At 46.6% G+C, this 25,516-nt stretch overlaps 2 protein-coding genes across 3 annotated transcripts in view; one reads left to right on the top strand and one right to left on the bottom strand.

Moving 5' to 3' along the window:
* The window catches only part of Ipmk (inositol polyphosphate multikinase), a 32,598-nt gene extending 21,936 nt beyond the window's left edge, over positions 1-10,662 (bottom strand). The window contains exon 1 of the mRNA XM_050138382.1: positions 10,354-10,662. Within this exon, the coding sequence (XP_049994339.1) occupies positions 10,354-10,492 (139 nt within the window). The 5' untranslated portion in view covers positions 10,493-10,662. The remainder of the gene's footprint in view (positions 1-10,353) is intronic.
* Positions 10,663-12,049: 1,387 nt separating this feature from the next.
* On the top strand, positions 12,050-25,147 carry Cisd1 (CDGSH iron sulfur domain 1). Of its 2 annotated transcripts, none has more exons than XM_050138392.1 (3): positions 12,050-12,223; positions 20,308-20,513; positions 24,454-25,147. In XM_050138392.1, the coding sequence occupies exons 1-3, from the start codon at positions 12,193-12,195 to the stop codon at positions 24,541-24,543; spliced, it is 327 nt and encodes a 108-aa protein (XP_049994349.1). In that variant the 5' UTR covers positions 12,050-12,192; the 3' UTR covers positions 24,544-25,147. The 2 variants fall into 2 exon arrangements, with proteins under 2 accessions (XP_049994349.1, XP_049994358.1); XM_050138401.1 differs by lacking the exon at positions 12,050-12,223 and adding an exon at positions 19,044-19,162.
* Positions 25,148-25,516: the final 369 nt, after the last annotated feature.

The following is a 25,516-nucleotide window of genomic DNA, read 5'->3' on the forward strand; positions in this document are numbered from 1 at the left end:
AGCCACCATGTGGGTGCTGGGAATTGAACTCAGGACCTCAGGAAGAGCAGCCAGTGCTCTTAACCGCTGAGCCATCTCTCCAACTCCGACATTCCATCTTTAAAAAGTAAATAACCATCTTGCAAACATAAAAAAAAATGGTAAAGGTACCAGAGAGATGGCTCAGTAGTTAAGAGCACTTGCTACTCTCCCAGAAAACTGTGGTTCTATTCCCAGTACCCACATCATGACTCACAACAGTCTGCAATTCCAGTCCCAGGAGATCTGAAACCCTCTTCTAGTCTCCATGGGCCCAAGAGGTATACAAGTGGTACACAGACAAAGTGGGTGGGGGGACCTCATAAAAATAAAATGAAAAATAAACAATGGTAAAAACCAAAAGCCAGGAGCAGTGCCTTATGCCCATATGAGCTCTAGGCTAACCCAGACACACAGAAGCTCCAAGCCATCCTAAGCTACAGGGTAAGACCCTGTTTTAAAAAACAAACAAACAAACAAAAAAAAAAGGGTAACATTAATACAGCAACAATACATATATGAGAACAATTTTCCAGCTGTTTACTTAGGATTTCAAATGAGTAAACACAATAATGCTTTGAGAAGATAGGAGACAAAGCCCCAAGATGCTGAGCTCAAAATACAGGCCTAGGCCCAGGGAGAGGCTGCTCACGCTCGTGCATGGGCGGGGCCCTGCCTGCAGTTCCCAGGGCGTGCATTCATGTACACACATACATGCAGGTAAACACACAGAACCCCGATACATGAAGTATGAGGCTGTGGGTCTCTTCCTTCAGGCTACTCAAAGGACAAGAAGAACCACGCACAAGCACTGAGCACACCTGGAATCCAGGTTGGAAATGCCGCTCATCTCTGAAAGACAGACAGTTCTTTCCCAGTTCCGGGCCAGCCAGAGGGAAGACACAAAACAAGCATGCAGCATCTTTCTTGTGCCAGAAGCAGAGAAGACACTTTAAAATTAAGAAACAGGAAATGTCAAAGAGACAGGGGAGCAAGCCTCCAGAAGCTGCCACTGTCCAAATTTAGGAGAGTGGCATTTTGGTGATGATTAAAAGTAGCAGCAGCAATATGGGTAATATCCGCTGACTGAATACTGAGACATCCTAGTACAACCTAAAAAGAATGCACGGGGAGAAAAGCGGGTCCCCAGCGCACAACGCCAACTACTGGAGAAACCCAGGAGTGTTTCCTGGTATGGCCTTCCAAGTGCTAGAAACAGGAGCTTGGCAGTTCTCAGTGGATGCTTCCAATATTACTTAAGCAAGGAAAGGGGTGTATGGCACTCAATATTCCTCCCAAGTTACTTAATTACAATGGCAAAAAAAAAAAAAGGGTAATTCCATGGTGGAAACACCAACAGCCAGCACTTAGCCACGTGAACGAAGTTATGGTGACGACACCGCCACCGACCACCTGTGCCATATGATCCAAGGACACTTGAGCACACACGTCAGAACTGTGCAATCTGTCTCTGACCCGAATCATAATGAAACAATCAGACACTTTAAAGGTATGTGAAAATCTCACACCTCAGATGCTGCCAACAGGTAACGTTTGGTGTGGTGGCGCATACCTAAAATCCTGAACTTGGGAGGTGAAGGCAGGAGGATCAATCCAAAGTCATCCTCTGCCACACAGTGAGATCCAGGCCAGGCTGGCCTACAGAAGACTCTGCTTCAATAAGTATTTAAATAAATACATTTTAAAAAATAAAATAAAGTGTGTGGGGGGCCTTGCTCAATGGATAAAGCATTCACGGTGCATGTGAGGGCCCAGATTTAGATGCCTTGAACCCACATACAACCAAGAAAGCATGGTTGCTGCCAACTGGGAGGCAGAGCCAACAGAGGCCTATGCAAGCTGGCTAACCCAAGTAGAGTCACTGAGCTCCAGGTTTAGCGTGAGGCCCTACCTTAATAAATACAGTATTCATAGAGGAAGACAAATGATATCAACTTCAGGTCTCCACAAGCCTGCACCACACACACACACACACACACACACACACGCACACAAATGTAGATGCACATCCACCACACATACATGCAAATAAAACGTACGCTGGGAAGAGGACTCAGTCAGTAAAATGCTTACTGGGCCATCACGAGGATTTGAATTCTGACCACACACACACACACACACACCCCACAGCGCCCACATAAAACACTGTACATGATTCCCACGAGGGTCTGCTGGCCAATAGTCTAGAGTCCAAGGTCCTGGCCCCGTGAGTGACCTGTCCTCAGCTAGACTGTAAGACATCATATACCCTCTCCGTAGGACACAGAGAAATCGAGATAGAAATGGGCTAGAACCTCCTCTTTCCCGGCCAGCCCTCAGTGGAGCCAGGAGGTGCTAGGCAGGCTGCCATGGAGAACTGCCCACCACAATCTAACTCGGGGGTGGGCCTCTGTGTGGAACAACACTGACTGGTCAGACAGATGTGCCAAGTCTGGGGTGAAAGTCATCAACCACTTGTTTGCTCAGTGCATTGAAGGCCTTCTCCAAGGAGGGAATTAATTCCTGGTACTCTTAGTTCAGGCTGGGGAGTCCATAGTCCTCTAGGGCAGTTATGACATTGTTTTACTAATAGATATGATGTCCCTCCACACTGCCCCCTAAATAACTACATTCATGCCCATAGGGGAGGGATGAATGCAAGACTGACAAAGACACTCTCAACAGAAACCTCTGGCTGCCACACACATGAACATTTACCTGCCACCCCCCCACACACACACACAAAATAAGTAAATAAAATCAATTCAGGGTCAAAAACATATAGGCTGGGCATGTAACTCCATGGTAGAGTGTGTGCTTAGTTCAAAAGATTCTAGGTTCAATTCTCTAGCACTACCAAAAAAAAAAAAACAACTGCTCCAAATGACAGAGCACCAACACCAGTGACAACTGAATGGACTCCCTTGTGTTAGAGAACAGAACAATACCATGAAGGGCTCGCCCTGAAATAGAAAGTAGGGTGCTTACTCAGTTATCCTGATGCCTACTCCCCAGCACTGAGCAGTGAGCCAGAGTAGACCCAAGAGACCGGCTGAATAAACTGTGGTCTGCACACACCCCGGGGCACAGAGAGCTACAAAGGAAAAAAGAAAAGCTGTGTCTGCTGGTAGACAGCATACTGATTTCTAGGTGATGGTGTGAACATTTAAAGCCACCTGCAGAAAGTTGTCTACGGCACAACACCCTATGTGTCAGGCAGAGGAGGGAAAAGTGTTATTAAAGAGACTCAGAAAGGATGCATAGGAAAATATCAAAATATGTTACCTACGAAGAGTGCTCAGGAACGCGGTAGAGGATTAGCTCTGGAATTTGTTCTGTACACCAGGCTGGCCTCCAACTCACAGGGATCTGCCTGCTTCTGCCTCCCTAGTGTTGGGATCTAATGGCGTGCACCAGACCACCCGACCCTTTCTAGCTATGGTTTTGACCTTTGCAACAAAATGGGAACGGGGAAACTAATTCAAGAAGAAACAAAGAAAACCAACTGGAGTGCTAATAAATATTACTATAAAAGGGAGGGAAAAGAAATGACAATTTGAAATTCTAACCCCCCAAAAAAAACCCTTTGAGCAGTTTCTAATCTTATAATCCTTGTGTAGGTATACTGACCATAGGTCTGGAGAGATGACTTGAAGGTTAGAGCGCTGACTGCTTGTACAAGGCACACAGGTTCGGTTGCCGGCACCTACATCAAGTGGTTCACAATCACCTGTAACTCCAGTGACAGGAGACTAATGCCCTCTCGTTCACACAGGTACCGCACAAACGTGGCGGACCTAAACTCATGCAGGCACAAACACACACACATAAATATAACAAATAAACCATAAACTAAAAAAAAAACCCTGACCTTGAATTACTTATTATAGGTTTGTTTTCTGTTGAAATCTTGGTATAAAAATTCTAAAAATTATGTCAATATGCAACAGAACAAACAGACTGGGAACACTGGGAGTCGGGGTTCTCACTGGGGAAGAGGAGAAAGGCAAATTGAGAGTCCAGGAAAGGAAGGCCCCCGGTAGTTATGCAGTTGTGACTTCTAAAATATCTACACAGCATTAGCTGCATCCACAAAGGGCCTGCCAGCAATGACACCCCAATACCTCTCACACCCAAGTCTTCAATTCCAAGGGTCACTTCCTGGGTCAGAAGAGTGGCCCTGTGGCCCTGAGTTCAGTCAAGGAACTGGAGAAGGAGGACGAGGAGGAGAAAACAGAAACAGCATTTCCCACTAAAAAACGGACCAGGGCGCCTTGAACAAAAGGCTAATTCTGCAGCTAGGGAGGGTCGATGTCATTCTACAGTAGCTTGGGACAGAAAGAAAGTCCCAATGGCCAAAGAAAAACTAGTTCTGTGGTTGGGTCTGACGGAGTCCCGATGGGTCATAAATAATGATGTACAAGTGGAGGAGTAAAGGGAAGTGATTTCTTAGAACTGCGATTGTTAACGACAATGGGAGAACTAAGGGGAAATCGTAGTTTCACAACCGTCTGCTTCAAACCAGAAGCATCACTAGACATCAAATCTAGGAGTAAGGTCTGACGATGATCCAGATACCCACACGGCCTTCAAGTGTCTATCACAGATGACTTACCCATCATTCCAAGGGTAGATATACTATGGGGTGAGAAGTCAGACCATCCCTGAACCAGATGATCAAAATTAACCACTAAGAAAGGTCAGACCGTTATCGTGGGTCTCCAAATGAGCATTCTGCCCCAGTCAGAAATTTACACCACTCTATGGAACCTTCGTAAATTCAAGACAGGACAGCATTTCCTGAAAGGCGTAACGTGTATTCTTCAGTGTCAACAGCATTCAAGAGGAAGGGTGAGGCTGAGCAGCAAACACGGCTGACATAACGGAATGCCTGTGGCAAGGGTGGAGGGCTGCTGTCCTCTGGTGCACCGGTGGGATAAATAATTTTACTCAAACTTGTCTAAATGAGGATGAGGATTGTAACAACGGAGCTGTATCGGCTAAATCCCCACATGCCATAAATAGACCCCGGCTGCAGAAGAGAATATGGATGTTCTTAGGGAATCCACGCAGAAGTGTCACTATAGAAATGGCAGGACATATGCAACCTACTTACGGAAAAGTTCAGGGGGAAAAGAAGTCATGTGCGAGGAGCTGAGAACACAGACTGGGCAACATGCCTCCCTCCCTCTCTCTCTGCTGCTCCTGCAGCTCTCTTGAAAGCTTTTCAGAGGTTAGTGCTAACTTCAGAACAAGAGGACCAATAATGCCGAATATCTGTGAGGATTCCTACCAGGGGTGTCAGCTTAACCCCCATTGCCCCCACCAGCTGCCTCACTTCTGCATACCAAGTTTGGTCAAGGCACCGGTTCAGGCTCTAAGTGAAACTAGTGGGATGTGATAGGACACTAAAGCAATAAAGAGGTCGTAAACAAACATTTGAGAACTCTGGGAATCTACATCAACGGTGCAACCATGTGCGAGGTGAGCTATCATGTCCAGGAATGTCTAATGCATCTCTGTTACAGCATCCAGCAAGGGCATCCAGCAAGAGAGGAACAGGTAAGCAAAGCACTCTGTAGGAGATGCTCTTAAGTGGGACAAAGGGAAGCTCCCAGATGGCCACCAGCCACCAGGCAGCAGTGTGTTTGGTGAGGGTTAGTACCCCCATGGCAAGTCAAGGAACACCTATACATCAAATGAACATGGTTTACTACAAGGTACAGGACAGACCAAAAGACAGGCTGTGCCACTGTAGCGTCTGTGTGAAGGTTCCGAATGTTATTTACCTGTACAGTGAGTACCTGAAAACAATGGCCCAAGGACAGGCAGAATGCTGCCACCAAGGATTGACCCTAGGACAGTCAGAGTAAGGGGCACCACTTGTTTCTTTTTCTAAAGGATTGTGAGCTGTTTTTATGATTTTCAGGAGCCAAACATTTTGTATTCCGAGAGCTAAGTTTTCAATGTTCTTTGATGAGATACGATCTCAGTCAAGAACACCACACCAAAGCGGGGTCAGAAATACTAACAGCCTTCCCTCGGCTATGCTTGTTGTTCAAGGGCTTGAGTTCTTCTAAGTTCCGTGTTTTTCATTTTTTAAAAAATTAATTAAATCAACAACTCTTTTATTTTTGGAGATAAGATCAATCCTAAGGCAGTCGTCATCCAGACACACAGGAAGCAAGATGTGACTGCCTCGCCAAAAAAGATACCGAGCCACGTGGCTAGCACAGACAAGAATTACGGGCTAATATAAGTTATGAGAGTTAATAAGAGAGCCAAGCAGTGGTGGCGCACACCTTTAATCCCAGCACTCGGGAGGCAGAGGCAGGCAGATCTCTGTGAGTTCGAGGCCAGCCTGGTCTACAGAGCTAGTTCCAGGACAGGCTCCAAAGCCACAGAGAAACCCTGTCTCCAAAAGCAAAAAAAAAAAAAAAAAAGAGTTAATAAGAAGCCTGAGCTAATAGGCCAACCAGTTTATAATTAATGTAGTAGACCTCTGTATTTCTTTGGGGCTTAACGGCTGCAGGACTGGGCAGGACAGAAACTTCAGTCAACAAATGGTATCCACGTGGACAACTGCATCCACATAAAGCCTGAGAGAGCTAGGGAAGTAATTCTAGAGAGAAAAGAATAGTTAAGCACAGCTTATTATCTCAGCAATTCCTTGGGTGGGCTCTCTTTGCTAGAGACAAGCACGCATATCATTTAAGAGAGGCTTCCTTGACTCAGCTTAGCTGTGAAACCTTGCAGCTCTTTTAAGAGGCTCTGCCACCAGACACTTAAATGGTGTTTATGAATAGCCCACAGCGTGCTTCTTGGTGGTAGCAGGGACCTTGAAACTCCAAAGAGTTGTGGCTATAAACTTTGCTCCCACCAGTACCTCTGCCAAGAGGTAGAATCTCAGAAAGCTAAGGAATGGGGTGGATCCAGGGGTCAAAGCCACAGCCATATCGCTTAGCAAATTAAAGACTCATGTGGTCAAAAAAAGAGAGATATACCATAAAGATAGATTCAGATGAAGAAAACCTCTAAATGGTTTACAGTGTGTTTAAAAATATATGTATGCTTGGGAGAGAAAAGAAAAAGGATAAAGTCCTTTAAAAAGAAAGAAAAAAAGTTGTTGGGTGTGGTGGCACACACCTTTAATCCCAGCACTTGGGAGGCAGAAGCAGGCAGAGATCTCTGAGTTCAAGGACAGCCTGATCTACAGAATGAGTTCCGGGGACAGCAAAAGGTACACAGAGAAATCCTGTCTCAAAAAGCCAAAAATTAAAAGTAAAAATAAAAGAAATACAATTTAAAATAAAGCCACATAAAGATGGAAAACACGCAGAGAATCTGGATACTGTATGTTATTATGTTCTCTTTGAATTGTTTGAATGCTGAAGAAGGAGCAACAGCTGCTAAAAGACATTTGAATATAAATGTTGCTGGATTAACATACATATTTTGAAAATGCTTTGACTTCAAAATTAAAGTCAAAAGATAGGTTACTTTGGAGAAGAGATTTTGTTTTTGTTTCCAAAGGAAATGAGAGGCTGTGGATTCATTCTGGGCTAAGAAAAATCAGGTTTGATCAAGGAAGACCCCCCTGAGAAATCTCCAATAGGAGTGGATGGCCCAGATGTCTGAGTTCTGCATCCATAACAGTTTCAAGAATGCTGGCTGAGATGATCAAGTCTTACAGAATACTCCAGTCAGGACTTGATCATAATTCTAAATCTTCCTTAGGTTCCCGTAAGATTATCAGCGCCCCCCCCAAATCAGTAGGAGGTAGCCTGGAAAACTACGTTCACATTCCCCAAAAATGGATTATGGATATTTATCTTTGTTTAGAGTGTTGATTACAAGATGTTATGGATAATGGTCTGGACAAAAAGCTAAATAAAGAATAAAAAAAAGATCAATTCTGAAATGAAAACTCCAGTTATATAGCAAGAATGACGCAGTTAAAGATGGTAACAAAGGCAAACACCCACGATGCCTTCAAAAGTTTATCAAGAGCAAAGGCAGCGCAGAGCAGGGTCTGAACCAGCAGTTCTCAACCTGTGGGTCACAAGATCTTTCAGAGGGGTCACCTAAGACCATCGGAAAACACCGATGTTTATATTACAATTCATAATGGTGGCAAAGTTACAGTTATGAAGTAGAAAAGTAATCTTACGGTTGTGGGGGGAGGTCACCACAACGTGGGGAACTGTGATAAAGAGTCGCAGCATTAGCAAGGTTGAGAAGGTCTCAACTATGTGACCTAGCTGTGGCAGTTGGAGGAACAACAATAAACAGCTGACCTTTGAATTGCTGACTACTTGGCTGTCTGTTTATGAGCAGGGAAGATGACCAGCATGGCCTACAGGGTAACTGTCTGAGAGCCCAGAGCAACAAGCAGCAGACTGCTGCACAACATGAAGAATTTGACCTCTCCTAGTCAAAGGAATCTAGTGAGACTGAAAAAAAAAATCTTAATACTAAAATTGGGGCCAACTTTCTTTGCAAGCTCAATTATTCTTTCAATTAGGCATGTCGGCTGAGAAATTAGCTCCTTCAGCATTGTCTATAATGCGGACACATTTAGGAGACTTTGGAATCGATCACCAATGACTCTATCTAAAGAGGCTGCTAGCATCATGTCCTAGTCTCAAGTGCCAGTCACAGATGCTCTTTATTTGGGTCTGTTCTTTGCACAGAAGCAGACCTCCAGGACCCTGGCCAGGGAAACAATCGCTTTCTTCCGCCTTTACATTGTAGAAACCCTGTCCTCAGGGGCGAGCAGACTCCAGATATGATGCATAGGAGGAAATATCTTAGCCAAGAACCTCAAGAACGTAGTTCCTTAACTCTGACGTCGTCTTTCAACATTTCCTGCACGCAGCAGAGCTCGTGTCTGTCCGTATGCTGCTTCTGACAGCCACATCACATAGTGGGTGCAGGTTTCTGCTTTGAGGACACTGTTAGCAATGAGACTTTAGGTGTGTCACTTAGCCACGCTTGTCTTAAAATGTATTACCTTAGCAAAGCCTGTGGGTTCATGCCTATACCTCCAGGCACTCAGGAAGCTCAAAAGTTTAAAGCCCGCCTGGGGTACAGAGAGTTCCAAGCCGCACTTAGGGAAACCCTGTCTTAAAGGAAAAAGGAGAGCTGGGGATGTAGGTCAGTGGTAATGCTCTTACCCAGCCTATCTGAGGTCTTTAAATCAATCCTCTATACCGCCGAAGAAAGGAAAAGAAAACGTATTAGCTTACCAGCCTAAACCTGAACCCCTTTATCAGCAAAACACAAACCGTCTCTAACGGTTGTTCCGGGTCAGATATCAAAAGAGCCCCAAGTCCATCCTATTCTTTATAGGTTCCCCCGCGGGCCCGCTGTGAGCAGCGGGATGAATTACACAGTCTCTGCTCTGGAGTAGACCTGTGCGGTTCTATAAATCGTGAATTCACAAACAACATGACAAATGCCAAGGAACAGTCTATAAAAATGAACAAGAAAAGAATGTATATTTTATATGTGTACAGATCTATGTAACAGTCGGGGCGGGTAGGCTACCCAGGAGGCAAGGTTCCGCACTGCCGAACCACGCCTCCCAGCGCAATCAAAGACACGAGAACCCTCCTCAAGGGACAGGGAGTGATCTCGGATGAGCCAAGGCAAGTTTAAAAACTAAAAACATACAGCAGTTTTTTTTCTTCCCCTCCAGCGATGCAGCTGCACTAAGCAGAAAAGCAGCGGATTGGCATCGAATATATGCATTTGGGTCCTTTTTGCAATTACTACTCCCGGGTATAAACAGATCTTGAGCTCCAGGGAGAATTTACTTCCCGGTCCAGACAAGAAAACCAAGTTCCTTATTTTTACTAACAACGCCTTCTCCAATCAACACTCGCCTTCCCTGGGACGAAGGGGCACGCCTCTCCGCGCCACCAGGAGCCTGTGGCCGCTCCTGGGGGCTCCTGGCTTCCGAGCCCCGGGGACGGGAAGCTTGTGACGGCGGGAGCTGGGGACTTGAGGCTAGGGATAGCCGGGGTCGGGAACAGCGGAGGCCGGGGACTGCCGGGTAGGGAATAGAAGAGCCTTGGATAGCTGAGATCGGGATGGGAGGCTGGGGACTACCAGGGTGGGGACAGCTGAGACCACGATCTGGAGGCCTGGGACTGCAGGGTGGGGACAGTGGAGGCCGGTGACTGTCGGGGTGGCGACAGCCAAGTACTGAGGACCACCGAAGCTGGAGACGGCGGAGGCCAAGGACTGCCGGTGCAGGGTACAGCGGAGGCCGGGGATTGCCCGGACAGGGTACAGAGGAGACCGGGGAAGGGGACCCGAGGCTGCACTCACCCACTTTGTCCTTGCCGTACATGTGGCCAGCCACCTGATGCGACAGCGGCACGCAGCCTCCGAGCAGGCGCGGCACTGGCGGGCTGTCCCCGGCGCTCCCCGGCGGCCGCAGGCGCAGCGCAGGGGGCTCGGCGGCCATCGGGGCGGCGGCACCAGGCGTCAGGGGTCAGGGGGGACCGGACGGCATCGCCCGCGCAGGCCTAGCGCGCGGACCCATACCGAGACCGCGCTGCCCGCTCCGCGGCCCGCACTCTGAACCCCGGCCGCCCGCGCCGGGGATAAGGGCACCTCGGCCCCGCCTCTGCCCGCCCCCTGCTCTCTCCTGCCCGGACAGCACCACTCTGAGCATGCGCAAAAGCTACTAGCCGTGACTCCGGCCTTGCCGCGTTGAGCATGCCCAGAGGCTACCCTACTGGAGCCTAGCCAGCGGCTCCCTGAGCATGCGCAGAAGCCACCGACGAGTCCCGCTCATCATTCCACAAGCACGTCCAGGTTGACCAGCACTGAACTGAGCAGGTTCTGAGTCTGACTGAGTCTGAACCTGCTACCGGACAGCACTGAGCATGCTCAGAGGCCGCAGGCTTGGACTCTTGTCCCACCTGCCGACTGGTTGCTTCTTTTCCAGCACCCCAGAACTTCCCGGGGCAAACAGGCATCCCAGGTGCTTCCCAGTGTGAGGCACACCTAGCCTGGGAGGCGGCGGCCGGGCACCCAGAGACGTGGCTGGTTATAGGCAGACCTCCCACCACGTCCTGCCCTCCCAGATCAAAGAGGCAGGAGCATCCGGATTGAAGATGTTACTTCTCACACCTTCCAGTTGGCACCCCGAACCGCTGCCTCAACGTCCTCTTGACAAGTTTATGTGTTAGAGATTGACAGTCATCCTAATTCACTTTTCTTATTTTAAAAAAAAAAAGTTAATTGTATGTGTATGCCGATGCTCAAGGAGGCCAGAGGAGTAGGGTTCCTTGGAGCTGGAAGAGCAGGTCACCTACGTCGGTGCTGGGAATCAAACTTGGGTCCTATGCAAAAAGCTATATGTGCTCTTAATCTCTAACACTCTGCGGCATTCTAAGTCGTTTTTCCAAGTGAACACTTTTTTTTAAGAGACGAACACTCGAGACACTTATGTTTATTTATTCAAGGCAATGCTGGGAATTGAAGGCAGAGTGTTGTGCATGTTGAGCAAGCACAATGGCGTTGAGCAAGCACAGTTACTGCTAAACTGCCTTGCCAGTCGGAGCAAGTTGTTTTTGTTTTTGTGTTCTCGAGACTCTCTTGGGTGGATGACTGGCAAGGTCAAAGACAAGGGATGGAGGCCCAGTGTAGGTTCCATCAATGCCAGTGTCTGCACTAGTATCCTATAGCAAAGTCTGGTCTGGCGGGACCCACAGTTGAGCCGGCCAGATTTGCAGGACCCACAATTGAGCTGGCCACACCTTGCGTTACCTGTAGCCAAAGCGGGCTTATGACCGGCCATAAAGAACTGGCAGACCGTAGGGCGACCGTCCTCCAGGTACTAGTCCTGAGTCACCTGAACCGCTCACAACTGGACCACCTGTAAAACCCGGCCTGGATAGTCTCGCCCGCTTGGCACAGACGCAGTCACCGCCTTGGCGTCCAAGGCTGTCCCGCGGCTGTCAAATCACCGTTCCTCCGGGTTGGGGCCAGTGCGCATGCGCGACTCTACCGGCGCGCCCTCACACGTGCTCCCCTCAGCTTGCCGCGGCGCCTGCGCAGTGACTGGAAGTGTTCCCGGAGGTCGCGTCTTGCCCGGGTCTCCCTCGTCCCCAGCGCTCGCCCGCGCGGTCCTGCCACGGCTTTCCCGCTGCCCGCACCATGGGCCTCGGCTACGACTCCTCAGTTCGAGGTGAGCTGCCCGCGGCCGGGTCCCCGCCACCTTTATCCGGACCGTCACCTTGACCTGCACAAGGACAGGCGCAGGCCTGCCCGGAGCTCACGGGATGCTGGTGTGGGCCGGCATCTCCGAACCGTGAACCGCTTTCCCAGCCAGGCACAGGCTAGCAGGTCACAGTTCACCCCAAAACTCCTCTGCCCCTTAGTCCCCCCCCCCATGTGGGGAAACTGGCAGGTTTCCGCGTCCCTGGCGTCCGGGAATCGTCATATCGTAGATATTTTGCTGGCTTTGTAATTTAAGGTGAAGAAAGCCAATCCGACCGAGGTCTTCAGTTTCCCAGTTTCTTACGCATCTTGCATCCGGCCACTGGTGGCAGTGGTCCAAGAAACAACTGAAAACAGTCTTCCCTAAGCCGTGAAAACAGTCTTTTGAAGAAATCTGACTGAAATTTAGAGAACTTGTGAAACTTGGCTAGTGTAAGGTTTTATGGTAAAGTTGACCACAGGCTATACAATATGGGCGATAGACTCAGCCCAGGTATAAAATGCCACACCCCAGGGTTTGGTTACCTCTAACCTTAGTTTAATAAAGGTAAAAAGTGACGATGAGCCCCCCATTGAATCAAACAGCAAATACTGGTTGGCTGTAGTGCTGGATTCTGTAGCCTTTTCTAACGTTAGTTGAGTTCTGTATACTGGAAGGTTCTACGTATGTCGACGAAACCGACTTGGCATGTCAAAGGGAGAAAGACGTTTTTGTGTTACTTATTTTTAACGTGTATTTGTGTGAGTGTCCCCGGTGCCGTGGCTCGTGTGGCAGACAGAAGACAACTTGCCGGAGTTAATTCTCTCCCACCACGTGAGTCCCGGGGGTCAAGTTTAGGTTATCAAGTAGCAGGCACATTTCCCCCTTGAGCCATCATGCTAATGCCCAAACATTTTTTAAGTTACTAAATTTTGCAGAATTTTGCTCCGAAGGATAGCCATCTGGGACTCCTTTAAATACATTCACTTTGGTGAGTTTCAATTGTTTTTATGGCTTTTAGAATCTGGTGTTTTGTTTTGTTTTCTTTTGTTTTTTTAGGATATAATCTTTCCTTGTAGCCCAGGCTAGATTTGAACTCAGAATCTTCCTGTAGCAACCTCTCCAGTGCCTAGACCATAGGCCTGGGCCACCACACCTGCAAAAACAGTGTTCTTGGCAGTCATACTATTGCATAGAATAAAACATTCATATGATTTGTGGTGCAGTTGTCTTAACTTTGTTAGGAACACTGTTGCACATGTGTGAGGTGAGCCAAGAGATTGCAAAATAGGTTTTTGTTTGAAATCTGGGATCCTACTGTATGAGCAGATGCTAGGCCCTGATTTAGTATGCTGTTGAAACGAAGATAAAGTTTTGGCTTTGCTTAATGGGCACAAGGAGTCTCAAAGGTGGCTCTCGTTAGTTTACCGTTCTTGAAGGTATATAAAACCTCTTGTTGGAACCCCTAATTAGCTCCAACATGAAGTACTTACCTTTGTCATATGGGGTAATTTTTTAAAAATAGGAACAGCAGAGAGACCATTATGAAGACCATACGGAGAGTCCCAAAGACTTTGCAAGTCTCTTCTTCCAGCTCCTTCCCCCTCAAAGCTGGAATATAGAATGCCTTGGAAATAAATCCCCCCCCCTTTGAAGATTTATTTATTTAATGTGTACGAGGTTTTGGGCTGCGTGTTACTGGTTCACATTGTGCATGATGTGCCCATGGAAGCCAGAAGAGGGTGTCAGTTACCCGTGAACTGGTGTTCCAGACACCTGGGTACTGGGGATGGATGGAGCCCTGGTACTCTGGAAAAACCATCTTAATAGCTCTTAACTGCTGAGCCATCTCTCCAGCCCCTGCAGTATACCTTTTAAAGTTTACTTCTTGTACCTCATAAAATTGTTGTGGTTTGCTTGCTTTTTTTTTTTTTAATAGAGTCTTGTTTAGCCCAGGCTGCCTTCTAACTTGAACTCCTGATCCTCCTGCCTCTACTTGGGTGCTGGGATTGTAGGTATGCAATATCACACCCAGTTTATTTAGCGCTAGGGATTTCACTCAGGGTTCGTGCCAACAAAGCAAGCAATGTGCCAGTTGAGCCTCATCCTGGACCCCCAGAGTCACATTCCTACTGGTATTTAGTTAAAAAATAAAATATTGATTTACAGCCAGGTGTGGCTGCAAATAACCTGCTATCCCAGGAGGCTGAGGCTAGAGAATCAAAGAATTGGAGGCTAGCTTGGGCTATGTAACATGATTATTCAAGACAAAAAAAAAAATTAAAAGGGGCAGGGAGAATGTCCATGCTCTCAGAATTCTTTATATTGGGGAGGGAAAGCCTTGGGTGCATGGGGAAAGTGGTTAATAAAACTAAGTGGGTGTCAGACCAGGACTAGAGTTAGAGGCAATGCAGAAGAGCAGTAGAACTTGAGACCCTCCCCTAGTTAGGATGAGACAGTTTGGGCATGAACTCATTCTGGTTTCTGGAAAGTGGCCTTCAGTGCCCATGCATGCAATCTCATGATTCTTCCTCTTGCCCAGTAGATGGCCTTTCTGGACTCACTCTGATCTAAATGCCTCTCTACACCTCAGAGCCAACTGTCATCCTTCATCCTTTCATTTCCACCAGACTGACTGAAGTCTTTCTCTCCTGGCTCTCTAGACAGCCTTATTTTGTGCTGTCTTACCAATGCTTGTTTTCATTTGCTTTGTTTATTTATTTGAGACCAGGTCTCACTAAATAACCTTGGCTGGCCTGGAACTCCCTACATAGAATAGGCTGGACTCAAACTCACCAAGACCTGCCTAACTCTGCTTCCCAGTGCTGGGTTAAAGATATAAGCGGCCACATCTGACTACTTGTTTTAAAACACGCTTGATATAAATGATTTACTCTATCCAGCCAAAAGTCAACCATAATTTATCTTTACCTCTAAAACCAAGAAGCCAGCTCAACTGAATAATTTCCTCTGTGTGTTTGTATGCATATGATGTGGAAGAAGGAGACATGCGTGCTGCTGGTGTGGAAGGAGGCAAGCATGCTGCTGGTGTGGAAGAAGGAGACATGCATGCTGCTGATGTGGAGAGAGACATGCATGCTGCTGATGTGGAAGAAGGAGACATGCATGCTGCTGATGTGGAAGAAGGAGACATGCATGCTGCTGATGTGGAAGAAGGAGACATGCATGTTGCTGTTGTGGAGGGAGACGTGTGCTGCTGGTGTGGAAGAAGGAGACATGCATGTTGTTGTGGAGGGAGACGTGTGCTGCTGGTGTGGAGGGAGACATGCATGCTGCTGGTGTGGAAGGAGGCACGTGTGCTGCTGAGCAGAGTAGCAGTCTAAGGACAGCTTTGTAGAGTCTGTTCTTCCGTCCTGTAGATGAGGTCATCTGGCTTTCCCTGCAAGTGCCTTTACTCACGAAGCTATCCCACCAGCCTCTCAAATCAAAAATTTTTTTATAAATTACTTACTTTGTATGAGCCGAGGATGGGGGGCACACAGATCACAGCACTTGGGCGGAGATCAGAGAACAACTCGTGGGCATTATTCTCTCCTCCCGCAGTGTGGGTCTGGGATGGAACTCAGGGAAACAGACTTGGCAGCAGGCACCTACACCTCTGAGCCCTCTTGGCAGCCCTAAGCCTTGTGTTTTAATGGTGGCTGCCTTGCCCTGCCCTCTCTTACTTGGGCCTGTCCACAGGTTGTAAAGAGGGATTTATGTGTTTTTGTGAGCTTTGTTGTTCACTCCAAGCCTGGGTCATCACAAGCTCTTAATGCTGGCCCATCAGTTTAGACACTATTTATATCCATGCTTTCTTCAAACTCCTTCCTCTCTTCCCAGGTCATTCTATCACAATTTATCAATTCAGTAAGTTTTTTGAGTCTTGCAAAGTTATTTAATGGATTTTTTTCCTGCAAAAGAATGTACAGGTCACACCAAGAACATAGTAAGCAGATAATGAGCAGTGGGATTTGGAGCTGGAACTGAAATACGAACTGTTGTCTTTGGTGGAAGTTTCTGGAATGAGGAAAAATAACCCAGGGTGGGTGTCTGCAGTGCCCTATGCTCATGGATTCTTTTTGTTTTCTGAGTCTGAGAAAGGTATGGGAACACTGAGGCTGTGGAAGGGACGGGTGAAAACCAAGGTGAATTGGTCATCTACCACTATATATTGCTCCCTTGATGTTGACACGATCCGCATGTACCAAAACTTGAGGGAAAAAAGCCACAGGCCTGGAAGCCTTGGTTTCAGCATGGTGCCCCTCCCCCTCTCCTGACCCACAAACATTCCGGTTCTGTGGCAGTTGGTGGTGGTAGTGGGTAGGTGAAGGTCCTTTGGGCAGAAACCAGTCTAAAGGAGAAGGGTGAGATTTCTAAGGCAAAGCAAATTCACCCTCCCAGAAAAAGCAGATCGGAGGGATCAGTCAGTCATAAAGAGGACTGTGGGTTTAGGAGCACGTCCAAGGAAAACCAGAGGCTATAAAGCAAGCCCACAGCAGCAGAAGGAAGCAGAGAGCTTGTCGCCCCGTTGCCTGGCTCTAATCTTCCTTTAATGGTGTTTATGTAGAAGAAAACAGGTTTGACGGATCTACAGGAAGAGGCCACCTGTAAGAACTGTATATAGGTAGCAAAGGATAGAGACTAGCCCCTGGAGGAGGCAGGCGAGTGCTCAGGATCGAAAGGGCCAGTAGAGAACAGTTCAGCCTCTCAAGAGTCCTGCGTTGTCTCTGAAGTTGTGAATGAACATAAGACTGACCCCGCCATGCTCTGAGTGAAGAGCAGGACCCCAGCGGGCACTCAGCATCTGGCGGTGGATGCGGAACTCCGGCCCGTCCCTAAGAGACAGACTTCTGCCATGCTCTGAGGGCTCCCCACCTGAAGAGGCAGGGCGAGCACTGAGTGTTCTTGGGTTGTGTGATTTGCTTACTCTCTGACTCTTTCTCCTCGGGGTTGGCATTTGAATTGTTTTTTATCTATCTCTGTACTTCCCTTTTCCTTCTTTGCTCTGGAGTTAGCAGGGGTGTTAGCCACTTTTTGCCAGAAAAAGACTGAGGGTTCAGTAATGGGGTGAGAAAATAGGAACATTTTTCTTCTGTCTGGAAACTAGCAATTTGTCCCTAAATGAGATTAGAAAATCAGAATTAGGAAGAATAGAATTCTCCGCCCCCACTCCCCAGGTTTATGTAGTTCTGTGAGTCTAAGCACTCACTTGGGGTGAATTCATTGCTGTTTCTCCAGCACCCGTACAGTACTGTGACACTTGTCAGGGTGGTCACAGATCCTGTATATTGATTCCCACAGGACAGACACCCTTGAGTATCTGTGTGCTTCAACATCTATGGTATGGCTGATTTTCTGTGTCCGATCCTCTTTCATTTCTCCCCTGGTCAAAAAAATCTGGAGAAGGTAAAAGTTTATTTGGGATTTGTTTTTTAATGTCAGCCTGTATATTAATATCGTAATCTGAGAAGAGAGAATATAAGAATGTTTACTACCTTGAACTAAATGCCAGTTGTTCTACAAGCCACAGTACATTTGAAGTTTGTGGGGATTATTAAAATAAATATAAAAGGCTTCTCAGGAGGCGGAGCCTGGGCTCCATTACAGCACATGGGCATTAGGGGTGGGTTAATTTACCTGGAAAATTAAGTTCCTGAAACAAAAGAACTAAGATCACAATATTCAAGGAGTTGTGCTATCTTAATTTAGACGAGGGCTTATAGCTAGCTGCCTTTTGAATTCCGATTACATCTTGGCAGACACTGTGACATTGTGGTTTTTCATCTTTTGAGACAGGGTCCAATGTCTAGCTAAGGTTGGCCTCAAACTCTTCCGTCTGAATTGTGAGTGACTTTGCATTGGCTGTAGCTACCTGCAGCTTCTTCCTTGAACTCTTTGTGGAAGGGGAAGGCTGGGAGTCAGGCAAACTGAACTAAAATTCAACCCCACTTGAACACTAGTGTTCAAGAGAAATGTGCACAAAATACATAGTTACAAAACATGCTGAAGGGCCGGCATGCAGCGTAGAGGCAGAACATTTGCCTAGAAGCCTTGGGTCAGTTCCCAGTGCTGTAAAAAGAAAAATTCCCGATGAGGTCAAAGGTTTGAGGGTGTCAGGTGACCACTGGTCATGTGGCACCTGAGAATAACAAAATACCAGTTAATGTTTATTTTAGGTGCCCTAGCAAGAAGAAATGGAAATGACCTGGGATGGAAGCCAATCTAAATTGGTTTTTACAGAGAAAGGTGTTGCTCTATGTAGTTGAAAACAGTGTGCCCATTAGAAACGTTGGGTGGAAGCTATTAAGAATTGAGAAGACTAAGATGAAAGGGGTTAGCATGGTATGAAGGCTCTTCTACTTGAAGCTGTTAAGACTGAGCTCCAGTACACCTTTAATCCCAGCACTCAGGAGGCAGAGGCAGGTGCACCTCTTACTTCAATGCCAGCCTGATCTACAGAGCAAGTTCCAGGACAGCCAGGGCTACACAGAGAACCCATGTCTCAAGAAAAGAAAAAAGGCTCGAGCTCCAGTTGTGGTTTGTGTAGGCACCATCAGATCCATCCCACTTGTGAGACAGCGGAAACGTCCTGGGGTCCACTGTGCCCGTGGGATTGTGTTTGGCAATAAAATGTTCTTGTACTTATCTCCCTAGGGCTTTGTTTGATAGTCTGGGAACTCATTTCAGACACTGAAGACCTGACTGAGGAAGTGCTAGGAAGCAGCCCAGTGTGTTTCTCCTGACCCTGTTCGACTTCTTCCTGCAGCCCCTCCATGCTGGGACTAGACAACTCTCCTCTGAGGCTAAGGCCAACCAGATAATGCTGAACTTGGCTTCTGCACTCACTGCCTGGAGCTGGGGTAGCTGCTAAGCACTTGAGTTTCTAAGGAGTCCTTGGATGCAGAAGGAATAAATACATGGCCTGTTAGTCCAATAATTTTTATTATTATTAGGAAGTAGAATAATATTTTGCTCAGAATGAAGTTTTAGAAATTCAGAAAGAAAATAGAAATGAAGAATTTATTGAATGTTTCATATGAAACTATTACATTATGCTTTGTATTTTATGAGGAAGCAATTTGCACATTTTGGTTGCCTTTGAATAACTTCTGACCCAGACCCAACCCTGCCAGGCAGATCCTGGGAATGCTTGGCAATTGGGGAGGCGGGGGTTACAGGTCTTTCTTCGTCTTGTCTCAATCTGGTTCTGTTTGTGTTACTGTGGCAGCTTTGGTAAATTAAAGCATTTCAAAGCCGCTACAGGATTTTGCTCTTTACGTGAGCTCATTTGCTAGTGAAAGCCATCACCTCTGACCTTTCTGTTTTGTTTATAACCTGGGTCTTCTTTCTCAGACTTAGTTTTCTTCTTTAAGCAGTAGGCACTTGCAGGCACATGAGCTGCTGAAGATGTTAGTGGGCGCTTGAAAGGTTATCAAGCCTTGCTGTCCCTTTTCTGTCATCTTTGCTCTTCCCTCTTTTAGATTAGCTTAGCTGTCCACTCAGCAGGAAAACCACATCTGTATTAGTGAGGACTGTAGGAAGCCGTGAGAAAAGGACTGCCGCACCACTGGGCTTGGGTCATTTATTTATTTATTTTTTAAATATTTATTTAGTTATTTATTATGTATACAATATTCTTTCTGCGTGTGTGCCTGAAGGCCAGAAGAGGGCACCAGACCTCATTACAGATGGTTGTGAGCCACCATGTGGTTGCTGGGAATTGAACTCAGGACCTTTGGAAGAGCAGGCACTGCTCTTAACCGCTGAGCCATCTCTCCAGCCCCCGCTTGGGTCATTTATTAACACTGGAAATCGTTAGCAGACTGGCAAGATGGATCCGCAGGTCAAGGTGCTTGCTACCAAGCCTGTCAGCCTGAGTTAGATTTCCAGGACCCACGTGATGGAGGGAGACTCCAAGCTAACTCCCAGAAGTTGCCCTTTGACCTCAGCATGTGCTGTGAGCACATGCCATCTACACATAAATAAGAAATGGATGTGATTTTTAAAATGCCTGTCAGGTTTCGTGGGCTTTCCTGTCTCTAACTCCATGCCTCACTTGTCTGTTGCAGTTGAATGGATTGCAGCCGTGACATTTGCTGCTGGGACAGCTGCTCTCGGTTACCTGGCTTACAAAAAGTTCTATGGTAAAGATAATCGTACCAAAGCTATGGTGAACCTCCACATCCAGAAAGACAACCCCAAGGTCGTGCATGCCTTCGACATGGAGGACCTGGGAGATAAGGCCGTGTACTGCCGCTGCTGGAGGTCCAAAAAGGTGAGCGCTGCCCCCGTGTGAGCCTGGGTTTGTCTGAGACAGGGTCTCACTAGGCAGCTCAGACAGGCTGCCCTGCTGCCTCTGCCTCCATTGCTGGGGTTGCAGGCTTGCCCCACCGCATGCAGCTTCCCCTGCTCTTGTGGATATATTTTCTCAGATACACAGCTGCCACACAGCTGTATTACATCATACCCTCACTGAGTTAAGCTGAGTTAACCATCATCTTACTTCCCCAAAGATGAAGGAAAAATCTCTTTGATTTTCCATTGGGAATTCTTCTCCAAGGGGATCTCGGGAGGAATGTCTGCAGCCTGAATATAATGAGAAATAGACCGAGCAAGTGTGTGTGAGAGACAGGATCTTGCTGGGTAGTCCGTGGACCTACAGAGGCTCCCTTTGTAGCCAGGCTAGCCTTGCACTGATGCCAGTCTTCCTGTCTTGGCTCCCGAGTGTGGATTATAGGTACAGCACCTCGCCTGGCTTAGATTCCTTACTGGGAAATATCCTAAGCCTTCTTTTAGCTGCAGTTCCTATAATTAAATACCTGGCAATTTTTAATTCATTAAAATCTACTTGATGTAATAAGAATTCTATTCTGTCAGATGGAAGTGACACCTACAGGCTCTAGGCATGGACAGTGGGATCCTCTTTCTAAACGTCTTGACAGGGTGATACACTGGGTGACTTCTGAATTTCAGTGCTGTCTCTGAATGGGCTGCTGTTCACATTTGTGGAAAATTGATTTCCAAAGCTCAATTTCCAAGGCCGTGGCATGCTGAGCTGGGAGTATAGGCAGTGGTGGAGAACTTCCCCAGAAGCCATGAGTTTAGTCCTAGATCTTAGAAAAAGGGGGGAAAAAAAACCAACCCCACATAATTTCAAGTACCATTTTCTGAAATGGCGGTATATTGGAGGCTTACACAGTGGAGAATGCTATCATGAATTGTGTCATAAACATAGAAAAGGCTGTAGAATGCCTACTAGAAAGTGTGTTTGGGGGAGTAATTTATTTTATTACTTTTTGGTTTTCAATACTGTGTGTTTGTGTGCGTGCGTGTATTGGTATCTTCACGTGAGCACAAATGCTTACAGAGGCCAGAGGCACTGGATCCCCCTGGAGCTTGAATTACAGACAGCTGTAAGGTGCCCAACGAGTGCTGAGAGCTAGGGTTCAAACTCAGGTCTTGTGCAGGAGCAGTACTCATAAAACACAGTTTAAGAGATGTCATGTGTCCCACAAAGCCTGGTGTAGATATGGAATGTGAACTGTAGGTACTCCCAGAGCTGCTAGGACATAATCTTCTGGTGCTCTGTAGACTAGACTTGTTTTCAGAGCTGTGCCTACATAGGCTCTGTTCTTGCTGCTCATTAAACAAGGAAGGAAAAATGGAGACTTTCCCCAGTCGCAGAAGCTCTTCCATCAGCGATGTGAAATGTAAATTCCTAAACCTGCTCAGTGTGTGCACCTGCTCACAAGCAAACACTGGTGTCCCAGGGGAGCCCGGTATGTGTGATTCAGGTGCATTACTGAATGGGAGTGCTTGTGCCGTGGGCTAAAATTTTCTGAGAGTTAGACTGCCCCTGGGAGAATGGGAAACATGTGCATGAGCATATGCAGACATGAGGAATGCTTTCTCAAAATGTGCCAGACAGCAGCAGTCCTAAGGAGAGGGAGCCGGTGAAGTCTGTGAGGAGACCCAGTGTGCAAACTGCTTCATGGTTTGGGCCACAGGTCTTTTAGACGTGATTTACCATAGAATGCTGGCTGCAGAAGTGCATAGAAATCTACAGGGTCCACGGAAAAGAGTGACTTTTTAAAAAGACTTGTTTTCCTTTGTTTTGTTTTTTGGTTTGGTTTGATTTGGTTTTTCAAGAAAGGGTCTCTCCGTGTAGCTGTCCTGGAACTAGCTCTTGTAGACCAGGCTGGTCTTGAACTCACAGAAATCCTCCTGTCTCTGCCTCCTGAGTGCTGGGATTAAAGGTGTGCACCACCACTGCCCGGCTTTTATTCATTATATTTATGTATGTGCATGAGTGTAGGTGCCCACAAAGTTGGGTCCCCCTGGAACTAGAGTTATAGGTAGTTGTAAGCTACCTGACATGGGTACTGGGAACCAAACTCAGATCCTCTGGAAGAGCAGCACACACGTACCCGCTGATGTCTCTCCAGCCCTGGCAGGGACTGGTCAGGGAGACTGGGGAGGAAACTGCAGGGTCTTAGTGTGTGCTTTAAAGGGGGCATCTTCACCAGAAACGCGGAATTCAGGTTGAAAAGCTAATGTCTCCACAGCAGTGCTAAGCAGTTCAGTGCTAAGAGTTTGGGGTGCTGATGTGCAGGAGCAGTGGGTGTGGCCTTAGGGACAAGGTGGCAGCGGAGGCCAGCAGAACTGGTGAGTCATGGTGGACCCGATAAGAATCAGAGATGAAATCTCAAAGAATGTTCTGCATTTGGACACAGAATCAGGAGATAGAACAGACCCTGGGGAGAGAAGTTAAGATAGAGTGTCAAAGTAGGAAGGAGAGTTTTCCAGGCTCTGGTACTGAACTGGCCTAGCAGCATGGCCAGGTGAGTGGGTGATGATGGGGAGACTCTTGGATTAAGCAATTAGCAGCTGACCTTTTGCTGCCGTTTCAACAGAATAATTAAAACTCTGGGTCCAAGTCGGTGAAAGCCTATGTTACCAAAAAAACAAGTGCTACCAGTATGAGCTGCTGTCCGTGAGAGTAGACAGGGAAAGAGGGCTGGCAGAGGCAGGAGGGAACTTCCTGGCATTGACTTGTCCCATAAGTGGATAAGGACTTTGTTAAGAGTTAAGATCTCAGAATCAAGCATAGGCACAAGTTGGTGCCCTAAATGCCTATTAAACTGTGAGTAGATCAGCAGCGTAGATCAAGAGTACCCCCCAGGAATGCTCTTTGTCCCCACAGTTCAAACCCAGGGCTGCCATTTCCTGTTCTTAGCGCACGTGTGGCAGCTCTGTAGCTCCAGTTCAGAAATCTGACACCTTCTTCTGGCCTTCACAGACACTGCACACACATGTAAACAGCTTACACATAAAATAAGAATAATAAAAAGTGCTGTGACTCAGATCAGTCCCTGATCTGTTTTGTAAGCACAGCGGAAGCAAGTCCGTGTCCTGCAGAAGTTGACTCTTGGGACCTCTCTGGAAAACACTGGCAGACACAAGAATGTCAGTTAGATCTGTGATGTGGATTAGTAAAAATGAAGGAACATTTGGAATTTATAATCATATTTCCAAAAGAAAATGTCTCCATGACCCATTTAAAAAATGAACTGTACATTAAAGGGAAAAACATTAGGGGCTCAGGGATGAGCAAAATGGAAAAACTGGAGCAAAGATTGCAGCAAGGATGATTGGCATAGGGGTCATAGTGAATTGATTTTTCTTCTGGGTTTTGGGTTTTTTTGTTTGTTTGTTTGTTCTTTTTTTGAGACAGGATTTTATGTGGCCTTGAATCTTGATTCTTGTGCCTCTGCTTCTCAAATGTTAACATTACAGGTATATACTACTACCTCCAAGTACAAATTGATTTTAATGGAATACACTTGGACTCTTGCAAGTAGAGCCATGGGCATAATTGTGGTTAGAGTGTGCACAAAATCCAGGATTCAACCCTCAGCACACACCTCATTGGTTTCATAGGTTTTTTGTTTTGTTTTTGCCTGTTTGTAAATAGGCAAAAGGCATAGGTCCCTAGAGTGGTAGCCTTTAGCATGCGTCACCAGATATCAGGGAAGTTTGAGTAGCGATCTGGATTTTTATCCCCCGTGCATTTCTTCCTCCTGTTCAATGAAGTACATTTGCTAGCCAAGAAAAATAGAAGCTGTGATGTGTGGGAATCAGGCATCCCTATCCCGCTTCTGCAAGCACAGACTGATGTGGAGATTAGAAATCTGACAATCTTTCTCTCTTCCTAGTTTCCATTCTGTGATGGGGCTCACATAAAACATAACGAAGAGACTGGCGACAACGTGGGACCTCTGATCATCAAGAAAAAAGAAACTTAATGGACATTTTCAGTGCTGCACCCCAGAGTGTTGTGATGTCACCTGATCGTTTAATTAGAATTAATTAATTAACGAGACACACACTCTGTCTGATTGGCCTCCCTGGTTCTAGATGTGGTTGGTACCTCACAAATCGCAGCTTTAGTATTCATGGCTTTAGACTTGCTGTTGGAGCATCGTGGTGCACATTTGTTGAAAGAGCATAAAAAAGAAAGGCTAAACCAACCTCATGGTATATGGGTTATTTTGGTCTTGTAAGGATCCGTTGCTTTACAGTAATGGTCTTAGAATATAGTTGTATCTGAGGTTAACATATTAAATTATTCTCAACATCATGTACATGTACATTGTACTTGTAAATTTAAAGAAAAATCACCTTTTCAGATTACTTAGTTAACTTAGAAGGTGATGGAGTATGATGGAGTATGATCAAGTTGCATTGATTTATTACAGCATAAGGGAAACCTGCCATCACCTTGTCTGTACTTGTGGCCAAGGTGATGGCGTAGGTTCATCTTGTGTGTTTTAATGTTTTCCGTCAGAATTAACTGAATGTTATTCTCCCTAAAATCGCCCAGGTCAACAATAAAGGGGCAACAACTTCCTTGTGTTCCTTTCTGTGGATATTTAATTGATCCACCAATAGCAGAAATCTAGACCACCACAGTGATGCTGGTTAAGTAGTCACAATGAATGTTGGGACCTTGGCTCTGTGGATAAAGTGCCTGTGTAAAAGCCAGGCAGGCATGGCGGCTTGCCTGTCATTCCAGCCTTGGAGGCAGGGGTTAAGAATCAGCCGAGCAAGCTGACCAACTGGACTAGCCAGAATCAATGAGATCTGAGTAAAATCAGAGGCACTGCCTCAGATCAGTGGAGAACTATCAAAGAAGACACTGGTGTCAATCTCAGACCTCCATTTGAACACACCCCTGCACACACATGCACCACATACATGTGAATATGATTGCACACA

The sequence above is a fragment of the Alexandromys fortis genome, unplaced genomic scaffold (genome assembly GCF_014885135.2).
Source record: "Alexandromys fortis isolate MF-2015 unplaced genomic scaffold, M_Fortis_MF-2015_v1.1 scaffold_9, whole genome shotgun sequence".
Lineage (NCBI taxonomy): Eukaryota > Metazoa > Chordata > Mammalia > Rodentia > Cricetidae > Alexandromys > Alexandromys fortis.